The sequence below is a fragment of the Daphnia magna genome, linkage group LG2 (assembly GCF_020631705.1).
Source record: "Daphnia magna isolate NIES linkage group LG2, ASM2063170v1.1, whole genome shotgun sequence".
Taxonomy (NCBI): Eukaryota; Metazoa; Arthropoda; class Branchiopoda; order Diplostraca; family Daphniidae; genus Daphnia; species Daphnia magna.
The window spans coordinates 16,092,519-16,116,658 of NC_059183.1; the positions used below are offsets into that span (position 1 = coordinate 16,092,519).

Sequence of the window (24,140 nt, forward strand, 5' to 3'; positions counted from 1 at the left end):
GGATTCTTTTTGTTTTTTTCCGTAGGTACTGGAACTTCTCTCTCTCTCTCTCTCTCGGGTCATAACTAGAGGCTCGCGCAGGGCATTAGAAGAGACCACACGGCCATTATTACTTAGCGAGATGTAAGCATACTAAGGGCGTTGGTCGTCTTGTTTTTATTTGATACATGTTCCAGTGTTACAGGAGCGTTCAATTTGAAGGGGAGTGGAAAGAGAACACGCCAGGAGGGATCGATTTTCAAAACGGGAGGCAAAAACTAGCCAACCTACACCTTGTTGCAAGCGCGCGCTGTCGATTTTTTAAAAGCAACTTGGCAACGTTTCAGGTAAGCATTAGCCCGCACAGCCTTAGGGAACAGCAGGGAGAAAAGAAAAACCTTTGCCTTGGCTCGAGCAGACAGCAGCAGACAGCTCACAAGAGAGAAGCTTAGTGGTGGTGTGTGCTTGATGTGTGTCTGTGGTTTGTTTCACTGATTGCTGTAGTTTTTTTTCTTCTTTTATCATTGTGTATTGTTTGGTGTTTATTGTGTTGTGTCTGTCGAATTGACGAACACGTTGAAAAAGGAGCAATCAGACGACAAACAAGTTCAAACTCGAAATTGAAAAGAAGAATGTCTCCTCGGTGTGAACGTTGAAAACACAAAACAAAACAAAAGCCAATGAGCGTCGGTGTGTGTTCTTTGTCAATCCGTTGACCGCTTCAACAGACACAGAGACCACAGTTGACTTTTTCGGCCCGACACTTGACAGAAAAAAAAGAAAAGTCGACAAAGTGGAAGAAGTTTTGGATGACGCCATTGGACTGTTTTGCAGGTGAGTTATCACCCTTTTTGTCAACCTTTTTTTTATTTTATTTCTCTCTTGTTTGGCTTCCCCAAAAGAAGAACAAACAGCAACGCAAACTCTGTTGCAACGAAATTTTGCAATCGTTTGCGTGTGTGCCGTTTTTGAGCAACATTTTCGCTTGTTCGTTGTGCCATTTACCGGGACTGCATTTTTTCTGGTTTTGAACTGTGTGCAACGAAAAGCAAAGCTGAAGTGAATGGTTGTTAATTAACTTTCCATAACGAGCGTCTCGCGTTTCCTGGTGTCATGGGTGGCCATCAGCTATTAATGACGACAGAGACCATTAACAACAAGGGCTCGGACATGACGAAGAAGGTGAAGGTTTTTCCTTTTTTTTTTTTTTTTCACTGTCCACCATTCTCCCCTGTTATCGGTTGATGAGCTTTCAATGGTGTGTGCCATGCCGTACAATGTCACCAAACTATCAACGAAAAAGCAGGAGGGGCCAACACGTCCTTGGCAAGGTTAAGAAGCCACACACAATCTTCTGGCCTCCCCCATTTTCTTAGCAAAATAGAAACGAAAAATAACAGTCGGTGAAATGTCAAACGTCATCAACTTTCTTTTTCTTTTTTAAAGGTCGTAATTCTTTTTTTAAATGATTTTATTTTGTTTTGCAAAGAAAGCCTGTGGTTTGCCCGTTATTTCTTTTTAGAGAAATCATTCAAACAGACAGACGGGCAAGACTCGGCGTGATTTTCTTTTTGAGGTGAAAAAGATAAGTTGTTCTTCTTCCTGGTTTGGGTTCAACCGTTGCCACCTCCTTCCTTTTCTCTACACACACATGTTTGCCCGTGCCGAGAAGCGAATGTGAGAGAGAAAGAGGATAGACGCGTGAAAAAGGGAAGAGAAGAGGGGAGCCAGTGGGGTGGGCTGGTGGTAGTGACGGCCGTGTATTCGGGAAGCGACCTTGACGACGACCTTCATCGTCCTTGTGCTTTTCCTAATCCATTCCGACTCTCCCGACAAAAAAAAAAAAACGAAAGAGAAAATATCAACACACGCACTCTCACGAAAAGATGAAAGAATTTTGTGTCTTGTTTTTTTTTTTTTTTTTTCGTTTTGACAAAAAAAATATAGGAAGAATCAAATATGTTGTAGTCGAATACCTCATCGAACAAACACCCCATCACCCAACTATTACCAGTTAGTGGGTGTGTCTTGTGTATGTAATTCAATCAAACCGGCGTTGTTTTGAGTAAAAGTTTTTTTTTTTTTTGCTTTTTAGCGTCGTTCGTTTCGTCTGTCGATCAGACAAACACGTTTTTGTTGGTAGAACAGCACACCTTTCCAATCGTGTTTTTTTTGTGGTTTTATTTCGTACTGTCGCGACCCTCAGTTAACGATCTTTTCGTATTTGGGTAAACAATTTTCAATTCATTATTATTTGTCATGCTGGAACTAAGAGAAAAGACAAATGGTGGATTGTCTCGTTCACTCGACAGATGGCAGTGCATGACATGCCTTTAATCAGCCTGGGAAAAAAATGGTTAATAATAAATCGAGGGGATAAATAATAGTTAGTGACTGGTAAATGTGGCCTTCGCTCCCACTGACGAAATAATAAAAAAAAACCCATTCTATCAAGTTGATCAATATTTGCGAATGGAATTCTTAAATATTTGGAGTGATAATGCAAAATAGGAAAATGGAGGACTTGTGCATACTCAACGAATGCCATTGTTACTTGCTATATAACTATAGATATGATTTATGAAGGTGATTGTTGGCGGCATGGAGCACAGGTGTGCAACCCTCTGGCTCTTTCTTTAATAATCACTCTCGAGAAAAACAAAAAAAAAAAGAAGAAAACCTTCAGTTCGTTCGCGGTACGAGTGTTGGGAACCCGCTACTATTCCAGTACTATAGATGTCTGTTTGGGGAAGCTTAGAACACACCGCCTTCTCTTTCTCCTCCAGTTCGGTCACTATTATTTCGCCAAAGCTGTGTGGGCCCTCCAGTCATTGTTATCCTTTTTAAAGATTATTATTTATTATTGCCTAGTGGAATGGTAAGAAAGAAAAAGAATGCATTGATTTTCTGTCGTTTCTTTTTTTTTCATGTGGATATAAAAAGAATCAACTCGAGGAGAGCTACATATTGAGATTAGCCAACTAGCCAATGGAGAGTGGTTTCACCTTGGTAACCAGGTTACCACATTTTTCTCTCTTTTTTCTTTCCCAATTCCATCTGTTTTTTTTTTTCTTTCTTTCTTTTCAAAACACACAGAGAAAAAAAAAATCTTATTGCGTGTGTTTTTTTGTTTTGTTTGTTTGTTGCCTTTTTGGCGTGGGCTTGTTAATCAACAGACGGTCAGGAATCTCGTTCGTTCGTGCGAGATTCTTTTCTTTCGTAAACCTGAAAGAAGAAAAGAAAAAAGTCGTCGCTCTTGCTACACCTGTGTCTGCAAGCAAAAGAGAAGGAATCATTTGATTTCAACAAGCACACCTTTGGTGGTCTTTTTCCTTTCCCTCCTTGTCTCGTGAAAGGGGGGGTTCGAGAAGGAGAAAACATAGAAAACACATCGAAACAACATTTTTTCAGTCTTTTTGTTCGTCTCGTTTCTTTCCTTTTTGTTGTTTTATCTTTGGCATCTGTCATCTTCCCAACTGTGCTCCTCTTCTTTTGTCTTTCTACTTGTCCGGTTGAGCCACACATTCCTCTTCGTGCAAGAGCTCAATGGCCGTCCCGTGAAGAGTCACGTGTACGCACCAACATCTTGAGAGAGAAATGTTCGATTATCGATTGAATCCCCCCCTTTCTTTTTCAACGTTGATTGACGGATTTTTTATTTTAATTGCAGACCAGGCCAATGACGATTGTTTTTTTTTTTATAATAATTTTCCTCCGTGGTCGGAATGAGAGACCCGATTTTTCTTTTTTTTCCACATGGCGCTGGGCCAGGGCCCCACACACACGCACTGTCGGTTGCGTTGTTATACGTGTTGCGTCACAACACAAGGTCGGATGAACGAGCTCCATGTGATACGCTGTGTCGAATCGGCCTTGGGGTTTTTTCTTTTTGTCTGCACCAGTGTGTGTAAGCTAAGAAGAAGAAGAAAAAAGAAATAGAATTTCCTTTTTGTTTGTCGAAGTTTCGTTTTAAAGGCAATTTTTTTCCTTTTAAATATGTCATCCGGATACGATGAATTGTATTTTTTGTTGTTTTCAAATATGGCTTTAATTGGTGTTATTGGATGATGACGTGATGATGATAGTTCCAGAGACTCATTTTTTTTCTTTCTGTGTGTGTGTGAAGGGGGTTATGATTATTGTTTTTATAATAATACCTTATCATATCGTGTTGATCATGGCCATCATCCAGCTGTGTGTACGGCTGGACGAGTTCCAAGAAGGCGTGAAATGCGCAAAGAAACTTGAAAATCGACTTATGCGATGCTGAGATGGTTGGCCGATCTGATCGAAATGCTCGTCGCGTTGGTTTAATAATTTTCTCCATTTTCCCGCTAGTTGACGAAATGTCGTTCAGCGTGATTGTTACGCATTGACGTTTTTTGTTTGTTCAATTCTCACGAACAGTGAAGAAAATAAAACAGTTTTTTTTTTTTTTTCGTTTTGCGTGAATTTTCGTTACTGCCTTGCCTGCTGGCAGTTCACGTCCTCGTCGCGTCCTTGTCCGAGGTTTCGTCTTTGTGGACAGACGGCGCCGGCGGTCGGTGACTGTCGTGATCGACGGACGCACGGCCTGACTCATTTCTCACTCGCAAAACATTGTTTGTTTTTCTATTTTGGCCTTCCTTGTTCGTTTTTGATGCATTTTTTTTTGGGGGGGATCGCTGTTTGAAGCGATTTGCCGAAAATGTAGCTGATTTTTTGTTTGTTGGCCGTGACTCGATTAGTGTGTTGTGATATCGGCAGACGCCTTCATGCTGGGCTCGAGACAATAGCAATGAATGCAAGGTCGATTATCTCCCGCGGTCGCAATTTTTTTCGTTCTTTTTCTTGAAAGGCCGGGCTTAACTACACACCGTAACTAGCTCAGGACACCTGGTCAGGCATCATCATCGTTTGGCCACCTGCGAAATCATAATAACAACACGTACCGATGGGGCGTTTCTCTGTTTTCTTCGTCCATTCCCGAAACCGTCCCCCTTTTCTTCTTTCCCTTTTTTTTTTTTTGTTTGCTGAATGGCGGCGTTGAACGAAGCAAATAGAAGAATGGAGGAACGGGGAAAGACGAGAAAAAAAAAATGGCCATCACGAATGTGAACGAGGCCATTGATGGGGTCCACTTTTTTTTGTTGTTGTTGAATGGTACCTAAAGCGACAAGAGAAGAAGAAAAAAAAAAAAGATCTCATTTTTTTTTTTGCGAAAAAATAAATCGAGAAATAACTTTCGGGATTTTTGATGAACAAAAAAGAAAACGAGTTATGTAGGAGGGCTATTCACGCAACAATGGCGTCTTCTCCCTGTATTTTATTTTTTTATTTTTATTTTTTTTTTTTTGAATATATCAACCTGTCTACTTGTAGTATCTCCCGCTGGTCCTTTTAAAAGAAAAGAAATACCCCCCTCTTAGTCGGACGAAATGCATTTTGATTCTTTTCTTGTTGCCGGACCCTATATCACCACTGTGATGCGATTCTAACCCTTTCCATCTTCTTGTTGTTATTTGTTCTTTTTTTTTTTTTTTTTTGACTCAATAAGGAGCTCCGAGTATAGTGGACTTTTTAAAGCGGCGGACAGTTTTGGTAAAAGGCGCCAAGATTGCCATGCCCATCATTTTGTGTCGCGTCGTTGTTGTTGTTCCTTGTTTTACTTGTTTTCGGGCAGACGGCCGAACCCACGATCTTTGATTTGCTTTTTTATCTGTAGACTTTGGGTTTTTTTTTTTTTTAATTCAATTTTCCCCCGTTCCTTTCAGGGGAGGGTGGAAGGGGGGTTTAAATTTCAATCTGCCGGGATATAGATGCCTTTAGGCGGATTAGATTCCCGCATGAATAGCAAAGCAGTAGGCCTCTATCAAAAATGTCCCATCGTGAAAACAAAAGAAGAACATATTTTTTCTTTTCATTTGTTCACCACTTTTGGGTCCAATGTCCATTAGTCCTTTCATGTCCGAGTCCATTTGGTGTGTAACTCTGCAACCTTGAAGTCGATTTGAGGGATTTCTGTGAGAAGAGTGATTCGACCTTGTGTCCAACGACTTGATGAGGCGACAGTAAAAAGGAAAGAGAACACACGAAACAAACGCAAGGGAAAAATTAAAGCTTTAAACACACAATGAGTTTCTTTGAAAATTTGTGCAGCGTGAAGAAATTTTCTTTTTCGGTGAAAAAAAAAATATATTGAAATGTATTTCTCTCGTGAACATGTCAGGCGTATAGTAACGGGAAATTCACGCATCAAGAGAAATAAAAAAATTAATGAAATACATACATATTTTTTTAAAACAATAAATGTAATTTATTTCAAGTTTGGCAAAGTAGAAATGAAAAAGAAGAGGGAATTGCTTGTAACGGATGATGCAATCTTTGTGCACCGAACGAACCCGAGAGGATTTTTTTTTTACCTGTCGCCTCGTGTGTGTCGGGAGGCTCCCGGTTCCGCCATCTTTCCGTTTAACCTTTCGCATTTATTAAAATTCTTCTTGTTCGATTATTTATAGTTGAAATGCAAATGGTACGTCCACGATATTAAACGTTTTTTCATTTTTTTTTATTTTGCTCTTGTCGTTTTATGTTTGCGGGCTGCACCGCCACTAGAGTTGCGCTACGTGATGAATGAGAGAAGTGAACAAACAAAAAACAAAATTTCAGCTAGCATTGACGTTTATTCATTTCTTGTCTGCTTTTCGTATTTTTTTTTACGACTTTCTGGGACGGCGAGATTACGTGTGGTTTGAAAAAAAAAATGCTTTATCTCTTTTGTTTCAAAAGTCAAAGTGGCTCTCGATACGAGCAATTCACGTTGTTTTCTTTGTTGCGAAACTATGCGGTTTATTTTATAGTTGCGATTTTTCTTCATTTTTTGCGCTTTGCCCGTCCAATCTACGTCCGTGTTGTTTTTCTTTTTTTTTTTTGCTCGCAAGGGAGGATGGTACGAAAAACGGATGAATGAATGAGCGAATGAATGAATGAAAAAAATGCAATTTTTTTTTTGATTATTTTGAGAAAAAAAGGAAGAAAAATGAAATGCAAATTTTAGTATTTTTTTTTTTTTTATTCTCTTCTTCTTGGGGTTTGGTGTACGGTTTTTTTGATTGAACGATCAACAATATTATGTGGTTGCCAATTTTTTGTTGTTGTTGTTTGCATATTTCGATTTTTCTGTTAGGTAGTAAGAGGGGAGGTTGGAGAGAGAGATTGTTGCTTTGTCGAAAGTTCGTGAGTCCCATGAGTCCCGCGTGCGTGTGGAGGAGAGTCGTACCCTGAGGGTGCCGACAGATTTTTTTTATATTTCTTTCTCTTCTATTTTGTTTTTAATTTTTTTTTTTTTTTTTTTACTAAAAATTTATTCTCTATTTCGTCTATTTCCTTTCGTGGAAAAAGGGCGGCCCGATCTTTGGAACGACGGCGCTCGTGGTAAAAAAGAAACGGGAATGAAAGAAGAAGACGAAGTGGATAAGAATCACGCAACGTCTCTCCAGACTTTTGACACCCGAGGGTATTCTCTCTCTCTCTTTCTTTCTTTCTTTCGTCTTCTTCTTCTTCTTCTTCTTCTTCTTCTTACCTGGTCGAGGTTTCCTCCCAACCCCACCACCTCGTTCCCATCTGCGGATGGTGTTTAGCTTTTTCTTTCGGTGGACCTGCTGGCACTGTGTGGTAGTGGTTGGTAGAAAACGGCGTTTGTTGTTTCGCCTTCGGGACTACATTTTTTTTTTTTTTCTTTTTTTTCTTCCCCCCCCCCTCTCCTTCATTGTCTCTTAGTTTTCATCACGTCCCCCTTATGCTCCTTTCTTTCTCTCCCGTTCTGATTCCTCCGACTCGCTGATGGGCCGGGGCTGAATGCCGCACCACCAGTTCAGTCTCAGCCAGTCCTTGGTCGTCCACCGTGCAACCAGGTGCGTGCGTGTGTGTGTGTGCGTGTGTGTGCGTGTTATACGTGTGTATATATGTTTTTTTTTTTTTCCATAAGACGTTTCTAACTTCTCCCCTCTTGTGTTGCGTATGTCAGTTTGTTGCGCCAGTCCCCCTCTCTCTCTTAAATGCAAGAGGAGAGAGAGAGAGGTAAAGAAATGATTGACACACACCTTGACCGCCTTTATTAACGTTGCTAAATCTTCTATGCCAATAGTCCGCGGAATGTTTATTTTTATTTGATTGAATTTTTTTCCTTTTTTTTAAACGGCAATTTTCTTTTGAATGTTTGCGTTACATCAGAATAACGTGTTCTGCGTGTGGTGGTGTCAAGTGAGTTTGTTTCTTTTCTTTTTTTGGTATGTCTGGCTGGACCGTTGAACTCGTCTGTTGGTTCTTTTTTTTTTTTTTGGCAAGAGAGGCGTATTGTGTGACGGTCATTTTGGCGACAACATTTTAACTTGTTACGCTAATATATTTATTTTTTTTTGTTTACCTGCGTGAATTGCAAGTGATGGGCGAAAACCAAAGTTTCTTGTTTTGTTTTTTTTTCTAATCCCGTTGGATTTTTTTGGAAGCGAGGGGTTTGCCCCCTTTTTTTCTTGTTAATTTTGACGCACACAATGTTTGTGACCCGTTTTCCAAACGATGAGTCATTCTTACGGGTTTTCTGATTTTGGATTGGATACTATTTGTAGAAATTTGTCTAGTCCGTTGTTCTTCAAATTTCATCCCGATCGTCACTCAGACAAGAGACGCAGACACACAAATATCCCTTTTTTGTTGTTTTAAATTATGGACTAGATGAGGAGGGAAGATACATTTTAATTATTTGGGTATTTATTCCGATTTTTTTTTTAAAGTCGTTATTCACGGAATAGTTTTTTTTTTTTTTTTAACTCCCGCCACCTGTGCCAAGAGCGCGGTCTCTCTTCAAGAAGAAGAAGAAGAAAGAAGAAGAAAATTCTTTCCAAAATGGCTAACGGGCACAAAAGTCGAAGAAGGAGAAGAAAAGAAAAGGAGGGGGATATAGGGCGGGGCCGGCTCGGACCACACACGCATGCACGCACGCACCACTGATATGTGTGTAGTTTTGCCCGTCTTTTTTTCTTTCTTCTTAGGGAGGGGGAAGGGGGAGGGGATTGCTCAAAAGAAAAGAAAAAAATGTTACCCAAACCCGATTTCCACTTGTCCGCTTTTGATGAACATGTCTAGTTGTTTCGCTGTTTTAGTTTTTTTTTTTTTCACCTGAGGGGCCAGCAGCCCGCCATCACACGCAGAACCGGTGCGTGTGTCTGTTTGCATGTGCGATTTTTCTTTTATTTATTTAATTTCTTTTTTAGTTGTTGTTGTGTGTGGCCATGTGCTAGAACGCAAGTAGGTGGGGTTCGGGGTGGAAGGGGGGCGGGATTGTTTTATTGGTTTCCCTTGTAACATGATGGACGATTGAATTAGTGACGTGTGAAAATGAATTGAGATTTAATGAATCTATGTGAATTGTTTTGTGTGTGCGGCAGGTAATGGAATGGTGACGCGAATTGGGTGTCGGAAGTGCTGGACTCCGACCGGACAACGGGAACTAACAGAGCCGCTGATGGATCGAACGATGCCGCTCCTCACGCAATTGAAACGATAACAAACAATTTCAAACAAACAAAAAATAACAGAAACTTAGCGCAAAAAAAACGGGAGAGGGAACAGGTGGTGATAATAAGAAGAAACGCAGAAGGAAAAAACGAAATAAATAAAAAAAAAAATTGAAGTATCAAAACTACTTGAGGAAAAGTTTAGGCGTTTTTTTAGTGCCAGTTCGCGTGTGTGTGCACGTAAGTGTCGTCTCGTCACAAAGTGCGGTGGGGAATGAATGACCGGCCGTCGTCGTCATCACCCGGCGACGCCGGCATTGCTCCTGCACCTGCTGCCGCCGAAGGATGGGGTGCGATGCTGCAAGATTCGAACGGACCGGCTGGACCGGACACGATCCAGCATCACGACCAATCACCTTTCGTGACCCATAATAGTAATAGGAATAACGGCAGCAGCCAATATCATCACCACCACCACCATCACCACCACCACCAAAACAACCTTCTTTATCACCATCACCAACAGCCTCCTCACTTTATGAAAGGTTTTTGCATTTCTTCTTTCATGTTGATCATTACTAATCGGGCAGGGCTTGTTATTATAAACGCTTGTTATAAATGGATGCATAGGAAGAAAGAAAAAAAAGAGAGGGGGGGTTTGAACGGGACCTGCGGGGCGTGTGTGGAATCTCTTCGCGGGAATGGCCCTGTCGTTAACTGTACAAATAAAATTTTTTTTTTTTGCGAAATAAGCAACAGCGCTAGAAATGCATTTGAGCAAAATTAAAAAAAAAAAAAAAGAAAAAGTTTTTATTTTTGGATGGCCGCCAAAGCTGAGCGCAGGTGGTGTTGATTGCCTTATTTTCGTTCTTTTTTTTTTTTTTCGAAAGTTTTTTTTTAAAAAGAGAGAGAGAGAGAGAGAGAGTCTGGTGAGCAGTAGAAACAGCGAAAGAGAAAAGTGTTTGGGCTATTGACCCGCCGTCTCACGCGCTGACGGTAGATGGAGATGCGACTCTCCGGCCAAATGGGAAAACAGAAATGGGACGGGAGTGAAAGAGGGGGGGAAGAAGAAGGCACTGGCCTTCACGCCACACCGTGGCTCACGCACGGTGCACCTTGGCGAAGCTCCTCCCTAGGACATTGCCTCCTCCTTAACTTTATTTGATTTTTCTTTTCGTTGTAGGCTCTTTAAGGTTCGTTTCATGTCACCCACCTCAGCCCCTCTCTCCTCCCCCCCCCATCATTCGCAAAGAGTGGTGGCCATGTCGAAGTGATCAACAGACAAGACAAGACTTGTTACGTGTCCTTAACTGTAAATAGCGTCTGTGGGGGGGGGCATTCACCATCATCTCCAGTGGAGGGGGGGCGTTTCACGTCGAGTATCACAACCCCAATCGATGCCAACTCTCTCTCTCGACGCCACTGTTGAACCGTCCAGGTTTTTCGCTGAGAAAAAGGTGCGGCCATGGCGAGGTCTTTGAACGCACGCTACCACCAACTAACCACTCTCTCCCTTTATTTCTTCTTCTTCTTCTTTTTTTTAGTTTTTTATTTTTTTTGAAATTCCACAGACACACAGAGAGAGAGAGAGAGCGAAAGTCTTCCCTTTGGTTATTTTCTTTTTTTGTCCTATTTGGTTAATAACAAGAAGAAAGAAAAAAAAATGTCCATGGGCGAAAAAGAAAAAAAAGAATTACAACGAAATTTCTCTGTAAATATATTTTTTGTTTTTCACTATCCCGTTCATTCCGAAATGGACGATGGAGGTGGAATTATTTCTGCCGGTGGGTAATTACAACAAGGTGTACATAATACTGGTTTGATATTTCTCCCAGCACTGCGGTGGCTGCTGTTTTTTTGTGTTTTTTTAATATACGGGCAAAATAAAAACCACATCATCACACGTCATTGCACAACAAAAGACGGCAGCTGATTCCATCCATCTTACCCACTCCCCCTCAATTCCGTCCTTGTGGAAGAAAACAAAAAAATGGTTGACTTGAGAAATCGTAATATCTGGGTCGTCGAAAAATAAAGATGCTTAAGTTAAATCCCGTGTTTTGTAATCAAATGCTAACGAGAACAAAATGATGACAATTGACAGGCGCAATGGTGAATGGATTGAGCGGTGGGGATGAGCCGTCCCAACAGCATTTTCACCACCACCACGAGGCCGAATCGGATGCAGATGAAGAAGTCAGAAGCCTCGACTTGCCCGGTAAGCAAATTACACGAATGAATCCTGATTGTTTTAAACAGCAGAACTATTGTTATCATTTAAAAAAAATGTCCATTGTCCTCTCAGCTCAAGTTGGCATCGATCTGCGGAGTAAGCGGGTCGGTTCGACCGAAGCGCTGGATAGGGAACGGCCCATGTCGTGGGAGGGCGAGCTGTCGGACCAAGAGGTCAGCCAAATGGATCAGGAACTAGCGGCAGCTTCTTCCACCTGTCCGACGGAATCGACATCGCAGGCAACGGGCGGACCTAGCCCACCTCAGCAACCGCCGCCTCCGCTTCCAGCTCAGAGCGTCATGGCAACGCTCAAGACTGAGCCCATTCACGAAGAAGAGGCGGAAGAGGAGCTGGACGAGGATGAGCACGAAATGGAAGGGATCCAATCGGCAGGGCCGGGCAGTCCGCAGCCGATGTGCACCAACGCTGGAGACGAGACGCTGCGGCCCGATGGAAATGTCGGACAACATCCGCAACATCACGCCATGCCTCCGCCGTCGTCGCTGTCGTTTCATCATCACCATGCGCAGCATCAGCATCACGCAGCGGCGCCTCCGGCCGAGATCAAAACGGAACTACCGTGGAATGCGGAATGCGGGCCCAAGGCGGAGTCGGTTGCAGGAGTCCGTCCGAGTCCGCCATTGACGTCATCGGCCGCCCCGGCGGCAGTGACCAGTAGTTTCAACACGACGACGGCCACGGCTTCCAATTCCGGATTCACTCCATCAGCTGTTCCGAGGCCGACCTTCGGCGAAGCTTTCACCGGTCACACTCCGCTGGCCAGTCCGCTGACGAATCGCCACCCTATTCGGCTGCCATTATCAGCCGCTTCCGGTAAGATAACTCCCCCCTCTCCTTTCCGTGATCCGGTTCACCTTTTTAAATGTCGATTTCTTTCAATCAGGTCTTCCACATCCGCCAACGCCTTCGCCAGACTCGGCTATCCATTCTGCCTACTACTCACCGACGGCCAGTCCAGGCCAATCGCGACACCGCTCTGGTAGCGGTTTGAGCTCGCCTTATTCGCACCGGGCCAGCCCGTCTCTATCGCGCAATAATTCGGACGCTTCGCAATACTCTGTCCATTCGCAGTACGGCGGATCGCAGTACAGTTACAGTTCGGCGCCTTCGCCACTCAGCCCGTCACCTGCTCAATCGCCCGTTCAGCCCAGGCACATGGCCATGTTGTCTGCCGCAGGTTACGGCCTGCCCGGCAGATCTGGGGGCGGACTGGCCGGCAACGGAGAATTCCCACCGTCGCCGCTCCTCTACCGACACGGACTTCCAGCCCCGTTTCCTGGTGCCACACCGGCCGGATCTCTTCCCGGCGTCCGCGATTTGGAGATCAAAACGGAACCGGCCGGCGCGGCTGGCCATCCTCCCGGACTGTCCACTACAGATACGAACGGTACGTTCTGTCGCCGTCTGTTTCCTTTTTCTAATCTGATCTTTTAATCACATTTTGGGTGTGGTCCGTGCGTGTGTGTGTTTTTCTTTCATTAGATGACAGCCGGGAAGGATCGGGCGAGGAGAAGAGTTTGAATCCGTCGGATTTAGCGCAGCACACGGCGTCACTGGCGGCCCAGGCCGGCATTTCCCGCCAGCAGCTGATCAACAGCCCTTGTCCCATTTGCGGCGACAAGATTTCCGGCTTCCATTACGGCATCTTTTCGTGCGAGAGTTGCAAGGGCTTCTTCAAGCGAACCGTCCAGAATAAGAAGAACTACGTGTGCCTGAGAGGCGCCGCCTGTCCCGTCACCATCGCCACACGTAAAAAGTGTCCGGCCTGTCGATTCGAGAAGTGCCTTAATACCGGCATGAAACTGGAAGGTTTGTTTCGTTTTCGTTTTTTAAATTGTTAATTAAGTTCATTCAATTGGTTTTCGTGGCTGTTGGAACGCGTTTGTATTGAGATGTTATCGACTCCAATTCGTAGCCATCCGCGAGGATCGAACTCGAGGCGGACGGAGCACTTACCAGTGTACATATGCCGTGCCCAGCGGATCATCGGGAACGCCGACGGGCGTTGCTGGCGGTGATTCGTCGGTGGGCGGATCTTCATCGAACGGCGGTGGCAAATTGTTGCTGACGCCCAACGGAGATAGCAGCAGTTCCAGGTCGATGGATTCATCCGAATGGAGCTCGTCGCCTCCGTCGGCCACGCCAGGTGGCGGTCACCACCATCACAACCACCACGGCCACCACAATCCTCATCTGCTCCATCATCAGCATCCGCACCATCCGAGCAACACTTCGGCGGCCGTGCCGCAGCTCTTGCTCGAAATCATGAACGTGGAACATTTGTGGCATTGCAACGAATCGGACGGCAGTGCTCAGCAGCATCGCAGCAGCACCGCCAGCTCCTCTTCGTCGTCGTCGAGCAGAGCGACGTCGAATAAAGCGGGCGCCGATAGCGGCAGCAATCACAATCATGGAGGCACGGCCGCCGAAGGCGATTCCGTCTCCAGTTTGTGCAGCATCGCCGATCACCGGCTCTACAAGATCGTCAAATGGTGCAAGAGTCTTCCGTTGTTTAAAAACATCCAGGTTAGCTTTTGTTTGGTTTGGTTGGGTTGGGTTTTGTTCCATCTGTGAGCAATTTATGGAACTTTTATTTGAAATCGATTTGATTTTTGATTTTTGATATTTTCATTTGTAGATTGACGATCAAATTTCCCTGTTGATCAACACGTGGTGCGAGCTGTTGCTGTTTGCCTGTTGCTTCCGTTCGGTGGCCACGCCGGGCGAGATACGTATTTCGCACGGTAAATCCATCACGCTGGAACAGGCTCGCGCGCTTGGCCTCAGCTCGTGCATCGAGCGTATGATCCATTTCACCGATCATTTGCGGCGACTTCGTGTCGATCAATTTGAATACGCTGCCATGAAGGTCATCATCCTATTGTCTTCCGGTAATTCTTTTTGGTTTTCTTTCTTTCTTCTTCCATTTCACGTCTCGTGTTTCATTATTTGTTCGGCTATTTTTTATTTATTTATTTATTTATTTTTTTTTGTCTATAGACACGAGTGGACTGAAAGAATCAGAGAGCGTGCGTAGCTCGCAGGAATCAGTGCTCAAAGCCTTGCAGCAATACACGCTTTCGCACTATCCAGACGTGCCGTCTAAGTTTGGAGAACTTTTGCTCCGGATACCCGAACTGGAACGCACCTGTCAGGTAACGGCAAATCACAATCAAATCAAACAGTTTTCTTTATTATTATTATTATTATTATTGGTTAATGCTTTTTTTTGTTTTTTTTTTTACATTTTACATTTCCTTTGATTGAATCGATAATGAATCGATAGGTTGGCAAAGATATGCTGACCGTCAAACGCGAAGGAGACGGCCAAGGATTCAATCTGTTGATGGAACTCCTTCGTGGAGATCATTAGCGATTGTTGACGCACAAGAATCATCACGAAAAACAAAAAAATGTTTTTTTTTTTTTTCTTTCTTTTTGACTTGACAAAAAATAATTTCGGATTTTTTTGGTTTTTTTTTCGCGTGTCGTTCGTACACGATTTTTGACTGTGATGGAAGCTTCACGCGGAAATGGATTCGCATTGGCTTTGCAACTTGATTCTTCGTCACGCAACCGATTCCTTCCATTAGAAAAAAGAAAAAGAAAAATGGTGAAGAAAAAAAAAAAAAGTTTTTGTTTTGGAACAAAAATGTAAAGAAGAAGAAGAAAAAAAAAAACAAGAGAAATTGGAAACCAGTAACCCATTCCACGGAATTGAACCGATCCCCAGTGAAAGAATAAGTAATGATATGTTAAGTAGTGCTGCGTGCTCTAGTGAAGGAAAACCCATTGCAACAAAGTTGGTTGTCTATGCAAAAATAAAACAAAAAACAAACGGAAAAAACTGTGCAAAAGAAAACAAAGAAAAAGGACCGGAAAAGCCACAAGAAAGTAACAGAGATTATTCTTATTCCTCCTCCCTTTTCTTCTTCCTGTTCGGTCGATGACGGATCGAAGTGGAGCCGCAATAAAAATTGAAGTAATGTTTTATTTTTTATTCATATTATTATTTTTGTGACGTTTTGGACCGTTGTTTGTCACCTCCCCCCTTTTGGGGTCATTATCCCTGCCGTTTAGGGTTTTTATATTTGCTCCTCTGGTTCCACTTATGAGTGCAATCCAACCCCGTTTCCCCCCGCCCAGCTTGTCTGTCCAAAAAAATGTCTGTTATCTCTCCAGTTTATTTGATTGAATTCTTTCTCCTTTTGGCCGTCGACATTTGACGGCTGAAAGAAAAGAAGAAGAAACCCATGAGGCTATTTAATTCCTTTTGTAAACTAGGTGCTCTCTATCTTTTTCTTCCTCTCTCTCTCTCTCTCTGTCTCTCTCTCTGTCTTCTATTTTATCATTTTTCCCTTTTGGCATAGCAAGCGGGAGAGAGAGAGAGAGAGAGAGAATATATGAACGTGGTCAACCAACCGTCACATCCAAAGTATTATGCTGCGAATTGGGACGAGGGAAAATGTCGCAACGTTTTCTTATTTTGGGCAGGTGTTCTTCTTTTAATTTATCTTATTGCCATCCACACTCCTTTAAATGAAAGCCGGTGATTTTTTGTTGCTATCGTTTCGAACAAATTGAAATGGGGGAGGGAAAACAAATTAGCCGCTTGGAAAATCCGCAACCCAGTGATGCCAGGCAGAAATATATATATATTTTTTTATTTTACTTTTTAATTTAATGTTTTTGTTTTTTTGAATTTTAAATTTCTGAACAGAATCTCTCTTTTTTTTTTGGGGGGGGTATTTCGTCGTTCAATAAGAAAAAAGAGGCAACTACTTGGCAATAATAATCATTTTAAAAGGTTTATATTGGTTAATGTTTATTGTCGGGATATTTTGTTTTCGGTCATTTTTTATGCAACTGGAATTGACTCACCGGATGATTCCCTACTCCCAAAGCCGCACAGTGTCACGTTCATTCATAACTTTCGGTTTTTCTTTTTTATTTGTTTTTCTTTTTTTCAAGGCGGTTATCTCCTGCTTTTACTTAGTTTAGTTCTTTTTCAACATCTATGTTCTTGTTATTTTTCTATAAATTTTAAATTTGAAGTCCTAATTTTCTTCTTTCTTCTTTTGCTCTCCGATTTCAATTCCTCTGCTGTCTCTATCTATTTTTTTCATTACACCTTTAAAAAAATAATTGTCAACAAACTAGAATGATGTATGGGAGGGACTTTGCAATCGTATGGGGTTCCCAAATATGTGCCATTTTTTTTTTTTACGAAAAAAGGAAAGAAAAAAGACGATAAACATTTGATCAAAGGGCGACTAGTGTGGAAAACAAGAGAATCCCCGTCTTTTTTGTATCAAAGTACGAAAGAGCAACATTTCGAGTGCCTTGACATTGTTTTCTCTCGAATCCTTTTTCTTTTTCTTTCATATCAAATTTCGTAAATTTTAAAGTTCCGGTGGTCTTGATCGTTGCTCGATTCCAACCTATCACACGCAAACACACACAATCGTGCATAGTTCTTTTTTGCCCTATTTCCTTCTTTGTTTAGTTTGATAGCTTATTATATTTCTAATTTTCTCTCTCGGGTTTATTGCCGGAAAACTATTAAGGAATTTGTGTTAACATTTGCCCCCCTTTTTTTTTTCCTCCTCTTTTAATCAGAATTTCATTTCAATTGCATTTTTTATCGATGCCGTTTGGGAGGTTTCAGGTGCAATGGTTTAATTTCCTTTTTTAATTCACTTGATTTTTATATTTGCTGGGATGGGTAGACGAGAAAAAAATGAAGGTCTTCTCTCCCCTTTTAATTTTATTTTCCAATAAACTAATCTCTGCTAGAAATTTGCCGCTCTATAATAATATTCTTCTTTTTTTTTATTTTATTTTATTTTTTTTATTTTTCCTGCTCTTTTCCTTTAAAAACAACTCCCGCACCCCTAAGAATAGTAAGAAATAAGAATTGTTTTGTTTTGTTTTATACATAAATATGGGTTGGAAACAGTGTACATATCACAATAATGTACCGTGACTGACTTATCCCTGTTTTTTTTGGGGAGGGGGAGATCTTGTGTGTGTGCGCGTCCCGTTTGAAGTAAAGAAAAGTTCGCCGTTCGCTCGAGAGTGAGAAACTAAATAATCTTGTGAACCCAAATCATTTCATTTGCCCATCCCTGGTTTTTCTCTTCCCATTTGAAAACGTGTCTGTTGACTTGACCTTCTCCGTGTTGTGATTTTAGCCATAGTGATGTGCAGCCAAACCCACCGTATGTTTCCCCCTTTCCATTATTATTATTATTATTATTTTTGGTTTTTTAATTTTATTTTCGCCCCGTCAAAAAACGAAGAACCACCGAACGCACCACCACAATCTTCCGATCCATCCGTCTGACCCCGCCCTCCCCGATCGAATTGCTCAGCCAGTTTTATTTTGCATCGGCTAAACTGAGCTCTCTTATATTATTTTTCTCAATCCGCAGCTCCTTAAGAAATTCCCCGACTTTCTTCTCTGAAAACATTCTCTCTTGCTAAATTATAATCACAACATTTTTATGGGGATTTTTCATGTTCGTTTATATGTTCATTTGTTCGTTGGTTTCCGTCCGCCTTTTCGAGGCGGAGATGAAAAATTAGAGGTGAAGAAGAAGTAATAATAATATGATGCATTTTTCTCTCTCTCTCTGTGTGTGTGTGTGTGTGTGTTTGATGCAAACGTGGAAATAAAATTCACCAGGTTGTTATCCGTCGCGCCCCATTGCTGTATGTAATTGTGCAGACCTCATTGGTCCTCCCCCTCTCCCCAATTTTTTTTTTTTTCTTTTTTCTGTCTGTAAACCTTGGACGAAAAAGAAAGACGAAGGAAAATATGACCGCGGGATTTTTCGATTCGTGCAATTTTGTTGTCAGCCAGTATCTGTCTTGTTTTGCCAGCCACATTTTTATTCATGTATTCAAGCCGAGAGGTGCGAAAGCAGAAAGGAATGTTGCAACCGAAAATTGTGGAATAACGAGGCTGTTTATGGCGAGTCATCCGTATCAAACCAGCTCTTAATGCCAATCTTCGTAATGTCTGTATATTGCGCTGTTGCTGAGCCAATGATTGACTTGTGCTGCTTGGAAAATAAGTAGGAAAAGTCATACGCAAGCGGAAATTCCTTTTGGATGTATTTGGCCACATTTTAATTATCTGGGCGAGATAGTGCAGCTATAATTTTCCTTGTTTCTATTCATTTGGCAATGTTAGGTCCTGTGCCGCTGCACGCGTCCTTGTTTTTACAAGCAGCTTTAATTGGCAACTAGTACGTGCGATTTTCAGAAGCGTGTTTGGCAATAACGATTGGGAAATTTTGGAAGTGAAAAAATTTCAATTTGAACGCAAATATCATATTTCTAGATTTTCTTGATGCAGAGTCGAGTTATATCGTCTGATTTGGCGTTCCGGAAAACGGATTTGCCCTCCACTTGATAATCGACCAACTTCATCTCGTTGATCGTCTCAAAGCCGAGGGATTCAAAAAGATGGCAAGTGACTACCGAAATAAAAATTAATCAATATCCTTTTAGAGATTCAATTTTTGCTTTGGAATGTTTACCAGGAGTGGACGGATTGCTTTTGATGAATGGTATTTCAAGCCGACGGGCCGTCGCAATGGTTTCTTCCGTTAATCGCCGCGCCAACCCTTGGCCAGTGTACGCCTGGTGGACGCAAAGGAACACCAATTCCATTCCACGATCGGCTTGAAATTGCTGGAAAACATCGTAGCCAGTTTCAAGGTAATCGAGAAATCTCCAGATAGATGAATCTTCTTCCTCCATGCAACTGTAGTCGTTGTCGAATAGGACTTCTGATTTATTCAAGAAACAGGTCAAAGCACCCGCCACTATCTGATTGGATTGCGAATCAATAACGACTAGGGAAACGCCTTGTTTCATCCATTCTATAAATGTTTCGATTGTTTTCGGATTAGTTTTGCCTGCCAGACCGGAAGCTAAAGCTAACGGTTCACGAGGAAAGAATTCACGATAAATGAATTGGATAAATTCTTGGTGCCGGTTCTCAGACAAAGGTTCGATGGCTAAACAAGTTTTCATTGTGGAAACGTGACGACCTAATTCACTCCGTGAAGTTGAACTACCCCAAGAAGAACGGGCAACTGGACACGACTGAGGACACTGACTTTCTAAACTCTTGCGTTTGACCGAACAGGAAAAGGTGAATCAAGTAAAGAAACTTTCTCCGCCCACTGCGTTCCAATCACTGAGACTGCTGTTTCCATGCAACCATTGAACAACAATTCAAGTGATAAGAAGCTGTATCCGTCGCCCTATCAATCTGTACTTTACCAAATTTTTACTATTTTAGTTTTCCTTTTTTTTTTATACATATGTTTTTCTATAGAACCATTTCAGGTACGCTTTGAGCAAAAAACAAGAAACAGACGAAACAAAAAACAAAACAAAACAAAAAAATTGAATTTTTCTTTAACGAACGCCACTGAATTTTAAATCCGAGTTCACACGTAGCCCACTAGAAGGCATCGTTTCGAAAAATTGATGCAGACGAATATCTTAGTCGTCAGATGCGAAATAATTATTAACATGGATTTATTTTTTCACACTCTTAAGCTATATTTCGTTTATTGACATGTATCTACCGATATGGATTCCAAATAACGACAACTGGTTTACAATCTCTTAACTGTAAATCTTGCCTTGTCTAAAGGGTGTTGCATCTGGAAACCCAGGCATTTGGTCATCCATAATAAATTCTTGAAATTTCATCTCAGATTTTGTTTCAAAGCCCATGTTTTCAAACAGGTGCACGGTTTCGGCAGAGGAAGCAACACTGCTGATGAATGACATGTTATGCTGTTGAGCCAATTCAATTGATTTCTCAGTCAATCTCCTAGCAAATCCTTTTCCACAGTGAATCTGCTTTACGCCAAGCATCCACAGATATAAACCTTGACCACTACATTCTTTGGTAATATCATGTCCCTCCTTGAGATGTTTGACAAACTTCATAATAGCTTGTCTGCTTCTAGGGAAGTTAGAGATCTCCAAGTCAGTGTCATCCTTAGCTTTCACATTTATGGCTACACCAACTATTGTTCCTGGGTCCTTGTTGTCTACAGTAATGAGGGTTAGGCCTTCCTGTAAGGCACTTATTATCTCACCACTAGTGTTGTTTGTCATATCAAGACCTTTTTCTGCCATTTCAGCAGATAGCCCAGAAGTAACACAGCACCTTTCACGTTGTAAGTAATCTTCAAAAAGGAAATTTCCAATAGCTTCATAATGAGTTTCATTGGGTACAGAAATTGTATAATTATCCATATCTATGCAGACACAAAACAAAAGAGGATATTCTTTGTAGTGTGTCAATCTTGTAATGATTAATTACAAACAGTTGATCTTACCAAAGCTGATAATGTATCAAGTTCGCTTTCACGGGGTGGATACTGCTAGACAGTTTGGTATTTGTGTTGTCAATCAGAACGTCACGAAAATGTCAAGAAAGAGCTGGCTTTAACTCTGGCAGAGGGCACTGTTTTCGCGACACTGAGCCGAACAGGCTGTGAACAAGCCAATACGAAGAATCGTCATCAAGTGATGGATATGCCAAACATGCAGTACATATACATACATTCAACGACTCACGCTGTACGTGAAGTTCCCGATAGCCAAAAGGATACTTAAATAATATGGAATCACGTTAACGACTTTTTTCGTCGAGTTAAAACTAGGGTCTAAAAATGAAGCCCGACTTTTTCTATTATTATTATTTTTTTTTAAAACCTAGATATTGCTATAAAAATACAATTAATCAGCGTTTAATTTTGGTTATAGCAAGTAAGGTTTCAACGAATTCCTAGTCAAAATTTTTTAGCCATCTTTCTGTACAAAAAGTCGAGATTAAAATCTATGGAATTTGCTGCGCACGGAACGCCAAATGACCCCTATTTATTATTTTTCTATTTCAGGTAAAATATTTGTTTTTTCATCAAACCAGCTGTTTTGAAATAAATGGAACCAAAGCCCTTGCTGGCGCGCCAGCATTTATCATCCGTTTTTTCCATTTATTAAAAAACCTTTAAGCCCAAAGTAAAAATGAACTAGATTTTTGTGATTATCGTTGAATTTTGAATAAAAATCATGTGTTTTTAAGGAAATTTCCCGATAGGGATTCTTGCAAAACGGAATGGCATACTACATCTCTCCTCATGAATCATGTCGACCGACCCCACATTTTTTTTCTGAGATTTCTCCCGATAGATGGTGCTATTTTTTCCGCAAAGGTTCCTCCATTAATCTTTTAAACGTTTTATCACCATCTAAGTTAGAACGCGGACAATGGTATCGTCTTGTATAGAAGATAAAGCTACAGTCCTAAGTCGTGCTCCCGTAATTTTGGGCTGAACGGTGGGAGATTGCCAAGCAATTTAGACGGCCGACCCGAGTTTCGAGTAAAATTTTTTTGACAACAGATGAATTTCAAAAGATGTCGTTTTTTGCCGATTTTGACAAAAGTGGGAAGCCTATACCCTTCCCACTTTTTCATTTTTGGCCAAATTTCAAATTTTGCTTAAACTACATGATTCCGATTCAAAATTCAATAAAAATCACGAAAATCTGGTTTATTTTTCTATTTGTCTTACAGTTTTTGATTTAAACGTTAAAAACCATAAATTAAGTTGGTGCGCTAACAGCACTGTTTTCGTTAATTTTTAAAACGGCTGGTTTAACGAGAAAACCAATGACTAAATCGAAATCAGCGTTCAATTTTGATTATGCCGTGTGATTTTTGGAGAATTTCAAGAGATGTCGTTTTTTGCCGATTTTGACAAAAGTGGGAAGGCTATACCCTTCCCACTTTTTCATTTTTGGCCAAATTTCAAATTTTGCTTAAACTACATGATTCCGATTCAAAATTCAATAAAAATCACGAAAATCTGGTTTATTTTTCTATTAGTCTTACAGTTTTTGATTTAAACGTTAAAAACCATAAATTAAGTTGGTGCGCTAACAGCACTGTTTTCGTTAATTTTTAAAACGGCTGATTATACGAGAAAACCAATGACTAAATCGAAATCAGCGTTCAATTTTGATTATGCCGTGTGATTTTTGGAGAATTTCAAGAGATGTCGTTTTTTGCCGATTTTGACAAAAAGTGGGAAGGCTATACCCTTCCCACTTTTTCATTTTTGGCCAAATTTCAAATTTTGCTTAAACTACATGATTCCGATTCAAAATTCAATAAAAATCACGAAAATCTGGTTTATTTTTCTATTAGTCTTACAGTTTTTGATTTAAACGTTAAAAACCATAAATTAAGTTGGTGCGCTAACAGCACTGTTTTCGTTAATTTTTAAAACGGCTGGTTTAACGAGAAAACCAATGACTAAATCGAAATCAGCGTTCAATTTTGATTATGCCGTGTGATTTTTGGAGAATTTCAAGAGATGTCGTTTTTTGCCGATTTTGACAAAAGTGGGAAGGCTATACCCTTCCCACTTTTTCATTTTTGGCCAAATTTCAAATTTTACTTAAACTACATGATTCCGATTCAAAATTCAATAAAAATCACGAAAATCTGGTTTATTTTTCTATTGGTTTCATAGTTTTTGATGTAAACGTTAAAAACCATATATTAAGTTCGTGCCGCACGCTTCATGGTTCATGGATGCGGAGTCAGTTTTGCCGGAAGAGCAAACGGTTTCTGATATTCTATGGCGAATTGGCGAACAGGTCGGACCCTATCGGGGACTTCATGAACGGAGTGAGAGCCCTAGCATAAAATTTATCTAAAATGACAAAATTTGGAATGCTATACCCTTCCCACTTTTGTCAAAATCCGCAAAAAGTGACATCTCTTGAATTCGTTAAAAATCATAGAGTATAATCAAAATTGAATGCTTATTCCATAAAAGTCATTTATATTTTACTCAAACAAGCTGTTTATTCAGTAAACGGAACAAAAGTGCCAATAGCGCAACATATTTATTCGCCGGATTTTTACAATTATTTCATAAACTACAAGTCCAAGATGAAAACAAACTTGGTTTTCATGATTTTTGCTGGATTCTTAATTAAAAATAATGTATTTTACCGAGATCCTTAATTTATTGAAAAAAATGAAGTCAAAATACGCAAAAAACGAAATGTCTTGAATTGGTTAAAAATCTTATGTTATAGAGTTTTAGAATGTGGCCTGGTATGTGCCTAGCGTAAAGAGGTGGAATTATTCTATCTGATTTATATACAAAACCTTTTCCCTACCAATCAACAGAGCATTATAATTTATCAAATTGGTTTAATGGATTTAATAAAACACGTATGATTTACTTAGACTCGTTCTCTTTTAGCTGTCCATGGTACCATGGTTACAATGTTTTCAAGTTAAACGTTATCTGGCGGCGGCAACGAACAACGTGACGCCCAACATTCGGCAAACCTAA

General features: G+C 41.0%; 3 protein-coding genes across 5 annotated transcripts; 1 reads left to right on the forward strand and 2 right to left on the reverse strand.

Moving 5' to 3' along the window:
- The first annotated feature begins 385 nt into the window (after positions 1-385).
- Positions 386-18,422, forward strand: LOC116915990 (nuclear hormone receptor FTZ-F1 beta). 3 transcript variants are annotated; one of them, XM_045168647.1, is made up of 10 exons: positions 386-813; positions 9,405-10,018; positions 11,578-11,691; positions 11,779-12,540; positions 12,611-13,114; positions 13,210-13,536; positions 13,643-14,253; positions 14,366-14,618; positions 14,728-14,882; positions 15,014-18,422. In XM_045168647.1, the coding sequence occupies exons 2-10, from the start codon at positions 9,748-9,750 to the stop codon at positions 15,098-15,100; spliced, it is 3,084 nt and encodes a 1,027-aa protein (XP_045024582.1). In that variant the 5' UTR covers positions 386-813; positions 9,405-9,747; the 3' UTR covers positions 15,101-18,422. The 3 variants fall into 3 exon arrangements, with proteins under 3 accessions (XP_045024582.1, XP_045024584.1, XP_045024583.1); XM_045168649.1 differs by lacking the exon at positions 386-813 and adding an exon at positions 7,902-8,037; XM_045168648.1 differs by lacking the exon at positions 386-813 and adding an exon at positions 8,048-8,220.
- A 401-nt stretch (positions 18,423-18,823) lies between these two features.
- Positions 18,824-19,773, reverse strand: LOC116916004. Its single transcript, XM_032921182.2, has 2 exons — positions 19,275-19,773; positions 18,824-19,211 (listed from the first exon to the last, which is right to left on the reverse strand). Exons 1-2 carry the CDS (start codon positions 19,771-19,773, stop codon positions 19,072-19,074), a joined length of 639 nt encoding a protein of 212 aa, XP_032777073.1. The 3' UTR covers positions 18,824-19,071.
- A 529-nt stretch (positions 19,774-20,302) lies between these two features.
- Positions 20,303-21,018, reverse strand: LOC116916003. Its single transcript, XM_032921181.2, has one exon. It carries the CDS (start codon positions 21,016-21,018, stop codon positions 20,377-20,379), a length of 642 nt encoding a protein of 213 aa, XP_032777072.2. The 3' UTR covers positions 20,303-20,376.
- Positions 21,019-24,140: the final 3,122 nt, after the last annotated feature.